At 44.9% G+C, this 18,860-nt stretch overlaps 1 protein-coding gene across 4 annotated transcripts in view; it reads left to right on the top strand.

The window, feature by feature from the left end:
* The window catches only part of SNX25 (sorting nexin 25), a 97,255-nt gene that overhangs the window by 52,831 nt on the left and 25,564 nt on the right, over positions 1–18,860 (top strand). For all 4 annotated transcript variants that reach the window (XM_044938364.2, XM_025280084.3, XM_044938365.2 and 1 more), the window contains exons 6-7: positions 5,000–5,070; positions 14,588–14,769. In XM_044938364.2, the coding sequence (XP_044794299.1) occupies positions 5,000–5,070; positions 14,588–14,769 (253 nt within the window). The remainder of the gene's footprint in view (positions 1–4,999; positions 5,071–14,587; positions 14,770–18,860) is intronic.

Here is an 18,860-nt window from a genome sequence, read left to right as displayed (position 1 = left end):
AGAGCTGGAGTGTGTTTGGAGCATTGCATGTGGCCTGGTTTGCTCGGAAAATGGTATCCGAGAGGGATGTGGAAGGCAGTTTGGCTGGAAAGATGGTCTGGCCTTGGCCGTGCTGATAAGCCGTGAAGGGCCTTAGACATGCTAAACATTAACCTGTTGAGTTTTAGGGAAGCTGGAAAACGGCTAAGCTTTAGCATCATCAAGCCCTAGGTTGTCATTTTGGTTCTTGTGCTTAAAAGCAGTGAAACCTTGTATAGATTTCTTAAACCCCCTGAACTCCAGTTTCTTCTTCTGTAGTGTGGGGTTCATTACAGTACCTTGTGAGGATTAAATGAGGTAATGTAAAGTATTTAATTAGGTACCTGGTACCCGATGAAAGGAGTCAGTTAGCTGATGTTACTTTAGAATTCTGTGGACTTGTTTGAACATGCCTCTTCCTCAGATGGCATGTATTTTCTCAGTACCACTGATGACTTATTTGTTCCAGAGTGTGAATCACTGAGAACACCCAGAGAACAGATTGTTCAGGATATTATGTGCACCTGTTAACTGTTACAGATGTTAACACTTAGGAATTTAGCTCTTTGGTTTGGACGGCTATCACAAATACACTGTAGAATGGGTGGCTCAAAGAACAAACGTTTCTTTCTCCTGGTTCTGGAGTTTGGAGGGCCCAAGATCAAGCTGCTGGTAGTCAGACTGGGTGTCTGGTGAGGGTCTTGCTTCCTGGTTCAACAGTAGTCTTCTCGCTCTGTCATCACGAGGTGGAGAGAGCTCTCTGGGGTCTCTTTAATATGGGCACGGACCACCCTCGAGACCTAATGACCTTTCAGAGGTCCTGCCTCCAAACACCATGACACAGGGGTTTAGGCTTCACCTGTGACTTTTGCAGGGGACACACACACTGCATCCCTGGCACTCTGAAATATTTACTGCCAAGTTAGGCTCGGTTAAAGAATTCAAGACTCAATCCCTATTTTCAAGAGGCTTCTGATCTAGTTGGAGACTAAAAACAGCATATTTTTTTTCATAGACAAAGCTACAATTTTGTTTTAGGCTCCAACATTTTTGATTTAGGCTTTACTTGTACTTAAAAGCAGTGAGACCTTATATCGAATTTTTTATTAATTAATTTATTTTAATTGGAGGCTGATTACTTTACAATATTGTAGTGGTTTTTGCCATACATTGACATGAATCAGCCATGGGTGTACATGTGTTCCCCATGCTGAACCCCCTTCCCACCTCCCTCCCCATCCCATCCCTCTGGGTCATCCCATTGCACCAGCCCTGAGCACTCTGTCTCATGCATTGTACCTGGACTGGCAATCTATTTCACATATGGTAATATACATGTTTCAGTGCTATTCTTTCCAATCATCCCACCCTCGCCTTCTCCCACAGCATCCAAAAGTCTGTTCTTTACATCTGTATCTCTTTTGCTGTCTCACATATAGGGTCATCATTACCATCTTTCTGAATTCCATAAAAATGTGTTAATATTGTATAGATTTCTTAATCCCCCTGAACTCCAGTTTCTCCCTCTGTAGTGTGGGGTTCATTATAGTACCTTGTGAGGATTAAATGAGATATGTAAAATAAAGTATTTAGTTAGGTAACCTGGTACCTGATGAAAGGAATCTGTTAGCTGATATTACTTTAGAATTCCGTGGTTTCATCTGAACATACTTCTTCCTCAGATGGCATTAGGCTCACTGTTTACTTTTTTAAGTACAAGACTTGTTACCATGTTAAAAAGAAGGGCAAGGCCCCAAAAGCCCCGGACACACCGTTTTCTTCATTCACAACATTCTTTGTGGAAAATAGTAGATAAATGGGTGATATTATACAGCAGAAGTAATTTAGGGTTTCAGAGAGGAGAAATGTTGATGTGAATGAGAGGGATTGAGGATAACCTGAGGGAAGAAATAATATACGCAAGATCTGATTAGGCGGCCAAAAAGGGAGGTTGTTTTCAGAAGGAAACAGCATAAGCCAAAGCCTGGCAAATGGCTACAGCTTGAGGAGAGCTGTGTGGAAGCCATCCTGACTTCACTCCAGGTTTCTGTGGGGCTTGAGCGAGGGGGCCAGCGCCGGTTGCTGAGGGACCCACAAGCTGGAGCAGAGGGATCCTCCTCTGGGGAGGAGGCTCAACCCCTCCAGGGACCTCCCTGGAGGACGAGGTGCTGAGAGTGGTCCTTGAGGAAGGGGCTTTGACAGCACTGCATAGCGTGGGTTGGGCGGGAGAGAGAAAGGTCGACGTGAAGGAAACAGGCCATCCAGCGAATGCAGCTGACCCACGGGTGAGAAGGGTGGTGTCTAGAGGAAGAGAGTGAGAAGAACTTGTTTAAAGATTCAGGACTTGGAGATTCATATTTACGGGAGGGCAGATATCAAAGATGGTATTTCGAGCCTAAAGGATAGAAATGATGGAGCTTGTGCAGAAATGGAGAGGGGAGGAAAGCTTAAGTCTAGTGTGAACTGGCTCAGATAGGGAAGTAGTTTGGGAACAGTTTTAAGATGACTTATAATTCTGCCACTTTAATGCAGTTGTTCCTTCCTTTATATCTCTGTTTTGCATTGTAGCCCTGGTTCATAGACCCATGTATTTAGATACCTGCAATCATAAATGTACCTGCCATTTTGCATTTTAGAATCATTAATATCTATTGTGTAGTCTTCATAATTACAGATATTATAGGCTGTTTTCTCCATCTGATATATCCCTGGAGCTTTCTGAAAGCAGACACCATGCTGGTGTTACTCACTTCTGTGTGTCTAGAACCTAAGAAACGATTAACAAGTGTTTGTTTAATGAAAGCATATTGACCACATAGATTATTCTTGTTCTTTTTCTTTGTAGAAGTTGCTACAAAAAGCCTATGGAGTTTGGTGACATGCATTTGAGTTGCATGGAAAAAGTCAGTGCTTTCTGCTTGTAGAACCTAAGTCCAAGGTTAAAATAAAGACTTGGTTAGGGAGTGTTAGACTTTGATGATTCCAGGTTTGTGTATGCTTCTTATAAGCTGTTTCCTCATCTGTTCAGTAAGTGGCGGGAAAAATCACATGAAAAACTATCTTTGTGTTTTACCATTAATGAAGGAATGAAGGTGGCTCTATCACACAACTGTAATGGTCATTAATGTCCTAGCAAGGCTTCCTTTTGGAGGACATTACCCGAGCGTGTTCAGCCTGGAGATAACTTCTCCATGTATGGAGACTTCAGAAAGTTCTCCGCCAGTCAGGTGGCATTTGGCCACGAGACACATTGACGCACGGTTACTTGAACAAGTCAGGGCTTTATGACCCTCAATACCAGAAAGTCCTGAGGTGGCCAGACCGGGGCTGCAGTCACGCCTAGTGGTGTCTCTGGACACCTGAGCTCCTCCCATCTTCTCCCATCACCGTGTGGCTTTCATCCTTGGGGGTGCTGCGCCTCCATCCCACTGCATACTTGTCCCAGGCAGGAGAACTAAGGAAAGTCAGGGACAAAAGACAAAGGGGCCTTCCCGTGGAGCCCGCCCCTGTAGGAAGCCTTCCTGGAACCCCCTCCCGGCCAGTTCCGCTCATGTCTTGTCGTCTAGAACTATTTCAGATGGCCGTCCTTAACTGCTTGAGAGAAGGTTAGCATTTTTGTCTGGGGCCTCGCTTGCCCCAATCAGTGTGGTCCGGTTAGTGGGGGAGAAGGAGATGAAGGATGTTGGCAACCAGCAGTCTGCCATAGGCGACCGCCAGCCAGCGCTCCTGACAGCCCGTTCTCTGAGGGGTGGGGTAGTAGCATCGATGTTCATATGACACAAAGGAAGAAATAAAAAGATGTGAATCTGAACCCATGAAGAGCCATGACTGATGAATTCGAGTCATCCAGGAATTAGTTGAAAAGCAGAAGAACATATTTTGTGCTCTAAAAGCCAGCCAAGGGAGCTCCCTGGCAGTCCAGGGGTTAAGGACTCGGGGCTTTCACTGCTGTGGGCCTGAGTTCAACCCCTGGCTGGGGAATGAGGATCCAGCAAGCCAGGTGGCGGGTTAAAAAAAAAAAAAGCCAGCCAGATGTAGCATTAAATCTTAAAATGCTGCTAAGATTGTGTTCTGATAAAGAGTTAATGTTACATAGTTTTATTACAGGCAGATTCTTAGTATAATTAAGGGCTGAGAAACACTCAGGATCAATGAGTTTCATTAGGGAAATACTTAATAATAACCGAATAGCCCCTGAGAACTTGGGTTTATAACCTATCTGACATGAACATGCTCAAAATAGCCATCGTTCTAGGATTATATTTGGTCTAAAAATGTAAGGTTTTCTTTTTCCTGAAGCAGAGGTGTTCTCAGTCACACATACATATTCCTGGAGCCGTCCGTCACCCACAGCTTCCTCACATTGACACAATCCCAGGTCCTGGGGGAAAACGTCCCATGAACCACCATATCTTATAATGATGCAATATTCCCTGAGTGTTATCTCTAGTAAAGGTTATAGATGGAAGTGTTCTATCTGCACAGTCCACTGTGGTTTATGAGGTCCGTGAGGCGGCTCGGCACTTCAAGTGTGGATGGTGCAATGAGGAACTAAAATTGTGATTTAAGTAGCCCACGTGGCTCCTGGTCACCTTCCTGGACAGTGCAGGTCTGGGAGGTAGAATCAGTAGGGTTCTGGTTACCAGCATCAGGGAGGGCGCTGGTGAGGGGTGAAAGAGGGGGAGGAGTCGCTCATGACCTCAGGGTTTCCCTCTTCAGTCCGAGGGCAGGTGGGAACGCTTCTGTACGGGGAATGGAGGTGAGGGTATGTGCACTACGCTTGCATTCAGGCCTCAGGAATGAGTAGCCCATGGCTCAGCACCCAGCCCGCTGACTTCATCCGTGTTGGATGGTTTTCATGATTCTTACGCAGGATTCACTGTGTTACAGCTGATCACTACAAATAGAGTCTGAAATTCTCCCTGAAAATAGTCTTTCCTTCCTGTTCCATCTTTAATTGTTCTCTCTTTTCAATACTCAGGTATCAAATTGTAGTGGAGATAATCCAGGCAACAACAATCAGCAGCTTCCCCCAGCTGAAGAGGCACAAAGGTAAGGACCAGCTCATTTTCTTTGCTTTTACATCCTGAAGGTCCTGGGTCTAGTTCCCCGTCTTCTCTCTCCTGTCAGAGTTTTGACATGTATGGAATATACACTTAAGTATTTCAAACTTGTTAAAATATTGCTATATCAGCAAAAGAGAAAGTAAGTATGGTTTCATCCTAACAAAAACCTTTGTAGTTCTGTGTTCCTGGATAAACTTTGTGTTCATAATTTTTAGAATATTAAAGTCAGTGGGTAGAATCATGCTGCTGTTCTGTTTACATACTAAACATAGTTTCATAGTTTTTCCTCATATTAAAAGGCTCCCCCCAAATAGAATTGTTTTGTTAGTTTTTGGAGAGCTCTGTTTTAGAGAGAGTGAGATCTGGTCAGCGTGTCGGCGGGCTGAGCATCTGGGAAGCGCCTCGTCTGAATGGTAACCTCTCCCCGCCGCCCCACCTGCCCGCACTGCTTCCTTAAACCTGGACAGTCGGGCTGTGCTCGAAGTGACCATGTAGTGATGCTGCCAGGCTGTGTGTGCAGCTCTAAGCAATTTCATGTCCAGGGTTGTTTCTCCTTAGCCTTCGTTTCGTGTTCTCTTTGTGAATAATAAACTGAAGAAGTGTTAAAAAAAAAAAAAAAATGGACAGATGGAAGATCCTAAGAATGCTTGAGATGCAAACTAGAGATGAGAACTTTTTCTTTTTTAAATGAAGGTAGAATGAATATGCTGAAATACAATTTTGTTGCTACATATAAATATGTTTGTTTCAGGCAAGTCTTTTTCAATTATAATTGTTCATTGATTAGGAATTGGTATGTAGTTGTGAAAGTATTTTGAGGATTTAAAGGGAGAAAATACTGTATAACAGGTGGGGAGAAATTACCCAATTGTGTGCCCACTGAAACCTTAAAGAATTAACTAGCTGAATCTGCATTGACTCTTCTCAGGATAACACAGGAGGGCTGGGAGGACCTCTTTATTTTGTATATTCAGGAATGTTCAAATAAGGCTTCCAAGGCTTCAATAAACTCCAGCAAATCCACAGAGCACTCTGAGAATGTTTCAGGTTCATAGTAGAAGACCAAATTATTCTCTTTAACAATGTAGAAATTTTAATTTGATTTTTGGTGGCTCTTTTCTTTTGGAAGTTTGATGTTTTTAAGAAATAAGGTATCAAGTGGTTTTTGAATTCTTTACAATGTCTTAACTAGTTTAATTGCTGGTACTGTTCTAGGGAAACTAAGTAATAATAGGAATAAGAAAAACAAAATTTGAGACCATCTAACCCAACCCTGGGATTTCTTTGGAAGGAATGATGCTAAAGCTGAAGCTCCAGTACTTTGGCCACCTCATGCGAAGAGTTGGCTCATTGGAAAAGACTCTGATGCTGGGAGGGATTGGGGGCAGGAGGAGAAGGGGACGACAGAGGATGAGATGGCTGGATGGCATCACTGACTCGATGGACGTGAGTCTGAGTGAACTCTGGGAGTTGGTGATGGACAGGGAGGCCTGGCGTGCTGCGATTCATGGGGTCGCAAAGAGTCGGACACGACTGAGCGACTGATCTGATCTGATCTGAACCCAGATCTTTGTCCTGTGAGAAAGAAAAATTAGGAATATTTGGAGAAACAGGTTCTTAGAGCAAATTTATAAATACTGCACAATTTATAAATTTTTTGAAGCACTTGGTCTCAGAAGTTTTAAGTGCGCTCACAAAATTTCCTTGCCTCTGACCTTATTTTATCATTCATTCTGGCCAAACATACTGACTGAGGCCTGACTTTTACCCACTAATCCCATCCGCTGCTTGATGGTCACGGAATTTGGGAAGTTTGCTTTGGTCAGGAGGGTGGAGCCCTCATGGATGGGCTTGGTGTCTTATGAGAGAGGCTGCAGAGAGATCCCCAACCTCCCCCGTCATGAGGACACAGCAGGAAGCTGGCAGGCTGCAGCCAACATGAAGGGCTTCACCAAGTACCGCCCTGGCGCCCTAGTCTCCAGACTGTGAGAAACACGTTTGTGTTGTTTGCAGCCGGCCAGTCTGTGGTGTTTGGTTATAGCTGCCCAAACTAAGACACTGGCCAAGTGGCGGCATTCTAGTAGTAATGGAACATATGCTACGACTTCTTTGCTGTTGAAGGTGAATAAGCCCAGTATTTCAGCTCCCTCTTTTTTTTTTTTTTTTATAGTTTTTAATTGACTGGCAACTTTATTTTAAATTATATGGGCTTCTCTTAGGTGTGTAAGCCAGCCGAGTTATCACCATACAGTTCCTTAAGCAACAGGGATTTACTGTCCTGGTGTCTAGTCTGATGTCTCTTACCCTGCAAGGCAGTGGAGGGGGTGGAGGGTCTCCACGGGGCTGCTTGGTGGGAGCCTCCCCGCCCCAGACCTGGCCCCTGGGTCAGTGGTTTTGAAGGGTGGATCCTGTCAGCACACGTAACAACAGGGATGAATCAGAATCCTGCTTTGGAAATTCAGACATGTCATTAAGAGAGTGGACATTTAGGCTTTAACCACTAGAACAGCTGCTTGAGAAACCATAGCTCCCCAATGCCTGGAGCCCCTTTTATCCGTAGTTTATTTTTCCCTGTTCCTGTCACATCTGCAGTGAGCAAAACCTGTCAGCCCGTTAAGAGGGGTATGAGGTCAATTTAGTGGGAAACTTAAAAGAAAAATCCCAGAACATCTGATTGTATCCTGTATGTTACCCTGAATTATTATTTTCTATTTCAGCTCCCTTTAAGGCTTTTTCTTTCCCTCACTGCTGTTCTGGGTTCTGAAATGTTAGCAAGAATAAAGTGATTCAAGAGTAATATTTATTTAGCTGACTGCAACAAAGGACAGGATGTTGATCTGAGTCTAATAGAAACTGCTCTGTATAAATACTGCCCGCATGGGGGTGCCGTGCCCATTGTGTGCCTTGTTTAGAGTATAAGTAGAGAGTTTTGGAATTGAGTATATCAAGCAGAACTGTAGAAGAACTTCAGAATATACTGAATATGTATACACACATACACAGTTACTTGTTGATAAAAACCATAAAGATTTCCTTTAGGAATAATTTTTGAATCATATTTCTTATCTGATTTTGGATTTAAAAGTGTCCCTGCCTAAAGGAAGGAGCTATTCTGTAGACTCTAGGGGACTTTTCAGAGTCCTTTCTAATGCTCTGATTTTGTGGTATTGCAGTAATTGGACACAATTTCTAATTGATGAATGACCTAAACTCACACCGCAGGCCATTGCTGCAGGGCCTTTGCTAGGGTTTCTCTCTGCCCGGCCCTCCCACCCTGAGCGCGGCGGTGCCCTGAGCGTGGCGGTGCCCTGAGCGCGGCGGTGCCCCGAGCGCGGCGGTGCCCTGAGCCTGCGGTCCCTTCCCCAGCACCCAGTGCAGCCCCGTCCCGTCGCTGCCTTGTGCCCAAGGGCTCAGCCGTTTCCATCACGCGCCCTCTGGTGGTGGTGGCTTAGTGACTAAGCCAGTCACGTCCAGTTCTTTTGTGACTCCGTGGCCTGTAGCCCGTCAGGCTCCTCTGTCCATGGGATTCCCCAGGCAAGAATACTGGAGTGGGTTGCCATGCCCTCCTCCAGGGAATCTTCCCAACCCAGGGTTCGAACGCAGGTCTTCCTCCTTGCAGGAGGATTCTTTACTGTCTGAGCCACCAGGGAAGCCCTGTGATCTCTGTGGAAGCGGCTCAGCCGTGTCCGACTCTTTGTGACCGCATGGACTACACAGTCCATGGAATTCTCCAGGCCAGATTACTGGAGTGGTTTGCCATGCCCTCCTCCAGGGGATCTTCCCAACCCAGGGGTCAAAACCAGGTCTCCCGCATTGCGGCTCTCTAGTCTCATAATTTATATATCCAACTCAGCCCCCACCTTCCCCCCACAAAAAACTTGAGTCATCGTACGTCCTAAGAACCTGTATTTATTCAAGTAAAGTTCAGGTCCAGAGGTTTTCAGCAAGTGCGTGGTCAGTCACGTGCTGATCTGGGGCATGAACCCACGTGTCCTGCACTCTTCCCACTGCCCTGCTTACTCACGCAGGCGGGTGCTCTGAGGGTCACGCTTGGAACTCAGAAGCTGCATGCGCCCGAGCTGTGTCTTCGGTTTCTGACTCCTCTCTGCTCAAGTCACATTCTCATCTGGGAGCAGGCCTCTCCTGGTAATCTGGCATGTGGATTTAACTGATGGGATCTTACTACTTTAAAAATCTGTTGCAAGCGTGTTGGAGGGCCTTCAACCGAGGAAAATGCTGGAAGTCTCAGCACTTGATATATTTAAGGAAGGAAACACGAATAAAAGGTGTGCTGCAGGCCCCTGGCCTCGCCTGGCCCTTGAGGCCTCTTTCGGCTTCTCCGCTGTAACAGGAGAGGCTCCTTGGGGAGCTCCTGCTGGGGCCTCTGCTTATTCCTCAAGTATCCTTCCTACTGAAGGGGAGCGGCACACTCGACTCTGAAACTTCAGGTGTTTGCTGTGATAAGAGAATCCCACTTGTTCTTTTTTTTTTTTTAAAGCATACTGGCCCTAAGTTGGAAAGTAAGGTAAATATTGCGTTAGTTCCTGGGCAGCTTTTGAGGTGATCTTCAGATAACTTTGAGGAAATCTGTGATGATCGGTAACTGCTGAGAACTGCCGTCAGCTCTGCATTCAGAAGGAAACAGCATTTCTCCTGCTGAAACTTCACTGCTGCTGCTGCTAAGTCGCTTCAGTCGTGTCCGACTTTGTGCGACCCCATAGATGGCAGCCTACCAGGCTCCCCCGTCCCTGGGATTCTCCAGACAAGAACACTGGAGTGGGTTGCCATTTCCTTCTCCAATGCATGAAAGTGAAAAGTGAAAGTGAAGTTGCTCAGTCATGTCTGACCCTCAGCGACCCCATGGACTGCAGCCCTCCAGGCTCCTCCGTCCATGGGATTTTCCAGGCAAGAGTACTGGAGTGGGGTGCCATTACCTTCTCGGCTGAAACTTCACTAGTCCCTAAATAAATACACACCCGTTTCTTGAACCTCCATCTCAGGACTTTTTACTGAAACATTTGTTTCAGTGTACAGGAGAGATTTCAGACTTGTCAGCCTGTCAGTGTGGACGGAGGCCTGACCTCTGCCAGCGAGGAGCCCTGATAATCCCTTCCCTCCACTGCCTGGGGGGCCTGAGGAGACCTGTGCATCGTGGGGGGCGGAACCACATGCTGGGGAGCCCCGTGGGGGTGGGCAGGCGCAGGCTTGCCTCCTGCACCCCCTTAGGAGCTGCACCTCTGTAGCACTCCTCCCAGTGTGGTGGGGGGTACAGTTTGGGTACAGTTTTGCCTTCCAAGGGACAGGGGGCATTTAACAAGATCTGCAGACGTTTCTGGTTGCTGCCCAGGGGGAAGGGGTGCCTCTGGCATCTAGTGGTAAAGGCCAGGGATGCTGCGAGACATTCCGCGACACACAGGACAGCCCCACAGGGAAGGTTTAGCCGCCCGGAAGGTCACTGATTCCGAGACCGTGTGTCCTCCATGGGATTCCTCAGGCAGCCCGCCGAGGCTGCGGCAGTTAGGCTGCGCCTTGCAGTCTGATGTGAGAAAAGAAACACTCTGCTCTGGGTGCTTCTTAGTGCTTGGCAGACTCGGGGGTGCCGTTTTCATCCAGCCACACTGGTGCCGCTTCGGGGCCCTTGGTTTGCGCTGTAAGTCACTTCACTGCCCTTTGCCACGTTGGAGGGAGCGCCCAGCAGTTGTCCCGGGTGTTTCTGTTTTGCAGCAAATCACTTTACTCCCTTAAGGAGGACCTGTATCGTGGGCGGAAAGCTTGCGGCCTTCTGTGACGCAGTTCACCGGCCCCCTGCAGTGCCTGCAGGGGGTTCCTCCGAGGTCTGATGCAGATCTCTCTTCCAGCAAACGACCCCCTTCCCTTTTGCTCTTACCTCAGCAGAATCTGGACTCACTAGGAGGGAAGCCAGTGAACACTGATAATGAATTGTTGTAGACAATTGCGGCACTCACGTGTTCTTGGCGCCTGTGTAAAGAGCCGCTGCCACCCACTGCGCCACCTGCCACCGTTTGTGGTCTCGGCCTTCTTCCTTAACCTAGATAAACACTGTGTGATTCACCCGGCCTAACAGCACACGGTGTGACCTAGGGCTCAGCAGACGCGGCTGCAGGAGGCTGGCATGTGTGTCGTCCACCCCCTGGCCCGCACTTCTCTTGATGAGAGGATTTCTTGGCTGGACGGGTCCTCAGGTCACAAAGAAGCATATTCATCCCTCTTGCTGGATTTCCTAGGATTTTTGCACAATAGTTGCACACACTGCAGCAGCGCCCTGTTAGGCATTAAGCCCTGAATGTGGCATTAGTTTTCCGAGGCAAAAAAATAAACAGAATTGTCTAAGCAACAAACTGCCGTTGCATTTGTTAGCAACAAGCTTTGTGATCAGACAATGACTTTGGCTGTCAACAAACAGAAGGCATTCACGCGAGCAGGGGACACTCCAGCAGGACTCTGGGATGTTTCCTCAGCTCTGCAGCTGGGTTTTAGGGGAGGGTTTATTCTCTTTCTCCCTTCCCTTTGGAATTTGCCTGTTTTTGTCCTTTTAGAAAGACTTTTAAGCCTTCTTAGGAGAAGAATGTGTTTGTTTTTAAGTGTGTATCAGTTTCTTCCTCTCTGTCTCTCTTGATTAGCCTGTTTTAACCCAAAGTTAAAATTGCAGTCTAGGTTTATTTTATATAAGGCAACTCTTTGTCCTCGCATTTTAAAGTAGCTTAAAGATTATGCACAGAATTTAGAATGTAAGAATATATGTGTAGCACGTTTAAAATAAATGTAACCAATGCCAACTAGTTTAAGGATATATGCTTTAAATCTTTTTAAAATAAATGTAATCAGTGCAGAATCATGGAATGCAACTGTGGGAGTTTAAACTCCTTAGAATCTAAGTGTAATGGAAATAACGTGAGTTTTGGGAGCAGAAAAAAACAAATGAAAAGTTTTCTGGAAAAGTCACAATTCCAAGCAAGTATTTCTTCAGGTACACCCACAAATAATTTCAGTTTGCAGTATGCTAATTTGGAGACAGACTAACAGTTACTTTATTTAAAATTTTTAATTGGAGGATAATTGCTTTACAATATTGTGTTGGTTTCTGCCATACATCAAACGTTTATCTTCCCACTTTCCTCTTGAGACGCTGAGTTCAGTTCTTTGAGCAGGCCCTCCCTGTCAGCCAAGCACGGGACACACTGAGAACGCATCATTACCGTCAGATGAAAATGCCTCCTCGGTTCAGTTCAGTTCAGTCTCTCAGTCGTGTCCAACTCTTTGTGACCCCGTGGACTGCAGCACGCCAGGCTTCCCTGTCCATCACCAAACCCATGTCCATTGAGTCAGTGATGCCATCCAACCATCTCATCCTCTTTCGTCCCCTTCTCCTCAGTTACACGTTTGAAAACACCTGTGACACGACAGACCCCCTTGAACAGGGCTGACTGCTGACCCGAAGTCTGTGTGTGACCATTGGTGATGCGTGTCAGAAAAGGCTGCTCTGATAGATCCCGTGCCTTGTGGCCCTTGCCTGAGCTTTTCCTGCTGGACGTGTGCAGCCTGTCCAGGCATGGTTGTCAGCATCTGCACAGACTGACTCTGTGACCTGAGGGTGGTGACGACCACCCTGGGGAACTGGAGGTCTCCCTCGGTCTGCGAGGGCTTCCCTGGTGGCCCCATGGTAAAGAATCTGCCTGCCTAGCTTGAGACGCAGGTTCGATTCCTGGGTCTAAAGATCCCCTGGAGAAGGAAATGGCTACCCAACTCCAGTGTTCTTGCCTAAAAAATTCCATGGACAGAGGAGCCTGGTAGGCTACAGTCCATGACATCACAGAGAGTCAGGCACGACTAAGTGGCTAACACTTCTCTGAGCGGATAACATTACTCCCTGCTTCCAGACAGCAGACCCCTAGGAAGGGAACTGCTGCAGCTCCCAACACCAGGTCCAGACTGGTTGGTGTCCTTATCCATCCCTGTGCTTCCCTGTTGCCACAGGGTGGGGTGGCCTCCCCCAAAGCCAGCCTCCTTCCTCACTGTCTACTGGATACCACCCTCCCAACTTGTAGCCTGTTTCCTTCTTATCTGCTTCCTTCCACCAGCATTAAAACCAGCTCATTTCTCACCCATTTAAAAGAAAAAAGCCTGCCCTCAACCCCTGCCCCTCCCTGCCTGCAGGTTACGTGTGCAAAGCTAGTCCCTTCTCCATAAGGAGGTGCTCGATGCTTAGTCATTTTTAAAAATTAACTTTGTGTGAATTTTTTGCGTTTGCTTTAAATTACATAATGTCAGCTTAAGGAAGCAAACCATTGTAAATATTTTTAAGTTAAATTTTTTAAAAATTTCTCCCTGAGACCACAGAGCTCGTGGTGGCAGAGACCAAATTCTAATCTGATTCCAGACTCTACTGACAGCCGTCCACAGGACTTGTCCACTCGTGGTCCTGGCCACAGCTAATTGGTGGCAGGGAGGGCTAGATGCTATGTTGGAGTAAGGTGAAGAGTGGGAGGTGAGGAGTCTCACCCTGGTTCCCTCTTTCACAGCCAGGGCTCGAGAGAGAGCAGAGTACCTGATGCATAGCGAGGACTCAGCAGAACATTAGCTCTGTTATATTGAACCCTCGGTAACACCTGACACAGATCACGCATCCACTCAGCGCGTTCCCTGAGTCCCGACGGTGTTGCTGGGCACTGTTGTGGGTGCTGGTGGCACAGCCATGTATAAACAAACAAAATGCTACTTTTATGAAGACATACTTGGAGGATAAGTCAAATAGGTGGTATGGCAGTCCTGCTATAGAGAAGGTATAAAGCTGCACGGGAGAAGACTGGTGTTTTAGGGTGGAGGTTGCAGGTAGAAAGAGGGTGACCAGAGATGTCTTTGCTGAGCCCTGAAGTAGGGACCTGAAGGGGACAGGGAATGGAGCCAGGCAGATTCTTGGGGGAATCTGCTGAGATAATGGATATACAAGCCCCACAGGAAGCTACCCAGTGTGTTCAGGAAGCTGGTCACCGGAGACCATGTAGTATCCAGGAGAGGCAGATCCAAAGACAGCCCTGTAGCCTAGTGACTCACTCTTTTTATAGATTATACGCCATATAGTTATTATAAAATATTGGCTCTATTTCCTGTGCTGTATGTCTGTCCTTGTATCTTACCTATTTTATACCTGGCAGTTGGTACCTCTTAATCCCCTTCACCTGTGTTGACCCTCCCCACACTCCTCTTCGCTCTGGTAACCACTAGTTTATTACTTGTGAGTCTGTTTCTTTTTTGTTATATTCATTCATTTATTTTTTTAGATTTCACATATAAGTGAAAGCATACAGTATTTTTTTTTCTCTCTGACTGACTTCACTAAATATAATGACTCCCAGGTCTATCCGTGTCACAAATGGCAAATTTTCAGCCCCTCATTTTCACAGATTTGGCCCAGCGCGACCACGTTCCCTCCCTCTTTGGCACCTTGTCCTCTGACTGCCTACCACCCATCTGTCTCATTCAAGGTAAAGAAACCGCCGCCATGAAGGCTGATCTCCTGAGGGCCAGGAACATGAAAAGGTACATTAACCAGCTGACCGTGGCGAAGAAGCAGTGTGAGAAGAGGATCAGAGTCCTGGGAGGCCCTGCCTATGACCAGCAAGAGGACGGGGCCTTCGACGAGGGGGAAGGGCCTCAGAGCCAGAAGGTAGAACTTGGCGGTTTCTTGTTTTGCATTTCGTGTTTGTTATGAATGCTGATGTCATCACACAGACAGTGCCTTCACTTCTTGGTATTTAACCTAAAACATGTATTCCCTAACATAAACTCACATGTTGACTTTTAGGAGTCAAGAATCCACACTTCTTGGCATCCTTGAGTTCTGCGAGTGGTAATTGGTGTGATCAGGAGGTGTGAGATGCGTGTGTGTGTGTGTGTACACGCCTGTGTGTGTTTTCCTGTGTCCCTTTTGTCCTCCCGCCATCCCAGAGGAGCGTATTTATATTTTCAAGGGCCCAATCAGATTACTCGCTACTAATTGGATAGAAATTACAGGCAGTGAAGCAGAATGTCTCTTAGAGGTTATTTTACTTAGCTCTCACCACAGTGCTATGAATATGTATTCCGTGTCTCCATTTTACAAAAGACGATGTAACAGTTGGTGTAAGTAAATTACCTAGTAAGGCCATGTGGATAGGAAGAGACAGAACTATATAAAAACCCGGATCTGGTTGGTTCACAAGTCTGAGTGTAGCTGAGGACCCTGCACTTGAATGGAAAAGACTCCCTGGCTCTGTCTCTCCTGAAGTTCTTACAGAGCTCTCAATCCAGCTTTCCTTCTTGACTTCCGTACTGTTTTTAGTTTGCTAAATCTTTTGGCCTGAATACAAATCAGGTAATTTCTTAAGAAGAGTAAGTATTTTATTATGGGATAGGGGGAACGGGTAGTTTGGGATGGACATGTACACGCTGCTCTATTTAAAATGGGTAACCAACAAGGACCTAGTGTAGAGCACAGGGAACTCTGCTCAGTGTTATGTGGTAGCCTGGATGGGAGGAATGGATGCATGTATATGTATGGCTGAGTCCCTTTGCTGTCCAGCTGAAAAATATCATAACATTGTTAATCAGCTATACTCCAATATAAAATAAAAAGTTTCAACAACAACAAAAACGTTATGTTACAGAGTCAGAAAGCCTGACTCTTAAATCCTGGGTTCACTGGGGATTCACTTTGGGCAAGTCAGTTAGCCTGTCTGTACTCTGTTTGTAAAGTAACAATAATTGTACAGACCATACAGGGCATGATAATTATGGAATTAAATAATGCACATAAAGTGATAAGCACAGTAGTTGGTATATAATGAGCACTCAATAAACATCTGTTATAACTGCATTAATTATTTGGGCGTATGTTTTAGTGATGTCATAACTGTAAGAGGAATCCAATTGTGAACTCTCCTTTCAGGATAAAACATCATTCCCAGGATCCTAGTTCTCCACATTCTCTTTAGTCTGATATAGACAATTTCATGAATATATTGTGGATATTCCACTGGCAGAGAATCTTGGGCCTGGGTCCCTCTTGGTAACATGTTGGGTGTTTTAGGAGAATGTTTATTTACTATTCTAGGCCTTGTGGTCCTTTTGAGTGCTATAGGGATGTATTTCCTATAGAAAAATTAGCCTGTGGGTTAAGAAACAACACACACAAAACATAAAACTAAGTTAATAGCATACGCATCATGAAACCAGATCCAGTGGGACTGGGACTTAGTGAAAAGCAGTAAATAAAAATCCCTGACGGGGAATAAAGAATGATCACAGGGCACCTTCCAGCCTGAAACACGCCATGGCCTTTGGCGCATGAAACATCCACCAGGACAGTTTTTTGTCTTCTGCCCAGAGATTCTTTGTGGCAGCACCCCTCCCAGAATTACCAGCGTTTTTAGGACAGAAAGAAAACTGTTAATTCAACAGAGGAAATGAACACAAGAGCATAGTGTTTGCTGTATGGAAGCCCTTAGTAAATGGTAATTGGCATTATGTTGTGTATATATACTTATATTTTTAAATCATCTATTGAGCAGTAGTGTCCACTTTGACCTACCCAGTGGTCTCTTTCCCACTTCTGCACGGAGTCTCAGAATTACTGAGAATTGCTCATCTCAGATTAATGCAGTGAGCTTGAGTTCCTCTCATGTTAACATATTTGACTCAAAAGTGTGCCATCTGTTCATCCTGGTCACCCAGACCCGCACCGTTAGTGTGCGTTACTCAGTGAAAGGCTTATGCAGGCTTCAAGAGAAAATTAAAAGCAAAAACAAAAAACTTGGAGTAGAGAACTTAAAGGTTAATTCACCAGCTGAGATATGAGATGTATCACATGTTAAATTAGACTTGAGATAGGTCTCCTGCCATTTATTTGTTTATGTGTGCACTTTTAGAACTAAACCTAAGAGTGTTCATAAGACACGATAAGAGAATAAAGGCGGATAATATTTTAGAAGATGTTTTGGGCTTAATTTTTCAAATACAAGAATTTGTATCTAACTTGGAATTCACTTCAGTCTATGAGATTAGACTGGGAAGACTTCCTTAGAACTGTTGGATGTCTCTCCTGCTCAGCTCCTCCCTGTGTTGAAAATGGGTTGTTCTCCGAGTAATCTGTCATTGCTATCAGAGTTGATATGGGAGCCTTCAGACTTCTTTGGAGCCTGTACAGTTAGAATTTGTACTTTAAAATGCCTCACTGGTAGGTTTACCTGAAGTGAGGATACATTCTATGATTTCCCAAAGTTAGTACACTACATCCTAAGTATTAATGATCTGTAGCAAGGGATGGTCATTCCTTTAATTAGTTACCAAAAGCTGCTAGAAAAATGCCTGCCCGTTTCTGCCCACAAAACAGATTGAAGACTTACTGTGCATGGCAGAGGAGGTGAGCATGCATTGATCATATGCACTTGATTTTAGAAAAATCTCACAGATAACATTTCTGAAATTTTTCCACCTGCTACAATATTAGTTTTAAGAATCTTAAATATAAGTTTTCCTTTTCTTGTATTATACTTGCTGCTGCTGCTAAGTCGCCTCAGTCGTGTCTGACTCTGTGGGACCCTATAGGCGGCAGCCCACCAGGCTCCCCCATCCCTGGGATTCTCCAGGCAAGAACACTGGAGTGGGTTGCCATTTCCTTCTCCAATGCATGAAAGTGAAAGGTGAAAGTGAAGTCGCTCAGTGAGTCCGACTCTTAGCGACCCCATGGACTGCAGCCCACCAGGCTCCTCTGTCCATGGTATCCTCCAGGCGAGAGTACTGGAGTGGGGTGCCATTGCTCTCTCCGCATTATAGTTAGACATCATTTTTATTACTAAATAGATAACTAAGGATATAAGAGTTAAATCCCTTCTAGATTAATTTGCGGCATTTTTCCTTGTTAAGTCCTGAATTACTATAAAGGTCATCCACTTTTTATTTAGTGGTCCGTGCTCAAGATTGATCGCACTGTGTCTTCAGGTAGTGGTTTTTCTTATGATGTAAGCACTCAAAATGGTAAATGAAGGGGTAATTTTGAAACTTCCATACATTGGACTTTTTTTTTTTTAATTTAAGAAAGTAGAATTTTTTTGTGTGATTCAGTAATACATATACACATATATTATTTTTGAAATTATTTTCCATTATAAATTATTACAAGATATTGACTATAGATCCCAGTGCTACACAGTAAATCTTTGTTGCTTGTTGCATATCTGTTTTTTAAAATTATAAATCTCAAGTCTTTATCAAGCATAGTAGAGAAGTTTTTGTTACATGTAAATAATGTGTATGATATATATGTTTTAGAAAACTTATGAATTTTTGCCTAACTAAAGAATTTATGACATTTTGATTCCACTACGTGGAATCATTCTATTCTATATGAATAGAATGCTAGACATACAGTGGACTTTTATGGGTCAATTAAAATGATATGATACATACAAGAGATTTTTTTCAAATGAATGTGATATGATAAACAAAAAGGCAAGGTATGAAATCATTTGTAGATTTCCTTACCTATATGAAAATAGGATGGAAAACAAAAATGCCAATTTATTAGAGTCCAGCTACCTGGTCTTTTAAACATCTCTCTTGACTTTTTCTACTATGAGCGTGGTTGCTTTCAGCAGTCCATCACATAAAACAAGGATTTTTATTTGTTTCCTAGAAATGCGCCTGATACTGAGTAGAAGCCAAATAAATCCTTTGCTGAATGAGCTAATGGTTAATAGAAAATTGGTATTTTTTGAATAT

Source organism: Bubalus bubalis, chromosome 1, assembly GCF_019923935.1.
Source record: "Bubalus bubalis isolate 160015118507 breed Murrah chromosome 1, NDDB_SH_1, whole genome shotgun sequence".
Lineage (NCBI taxonomy): Eukaryota > Metazoa > Chordata > Mammalia > Artiodactyla > Bovidae > Bubalus > Bubalus bubalis.
The sequence above is the reverse complement of the archived record's forward strand: the minus strand, read 5'-3'. Positions and strand labels throughout refer to the sequence as shown.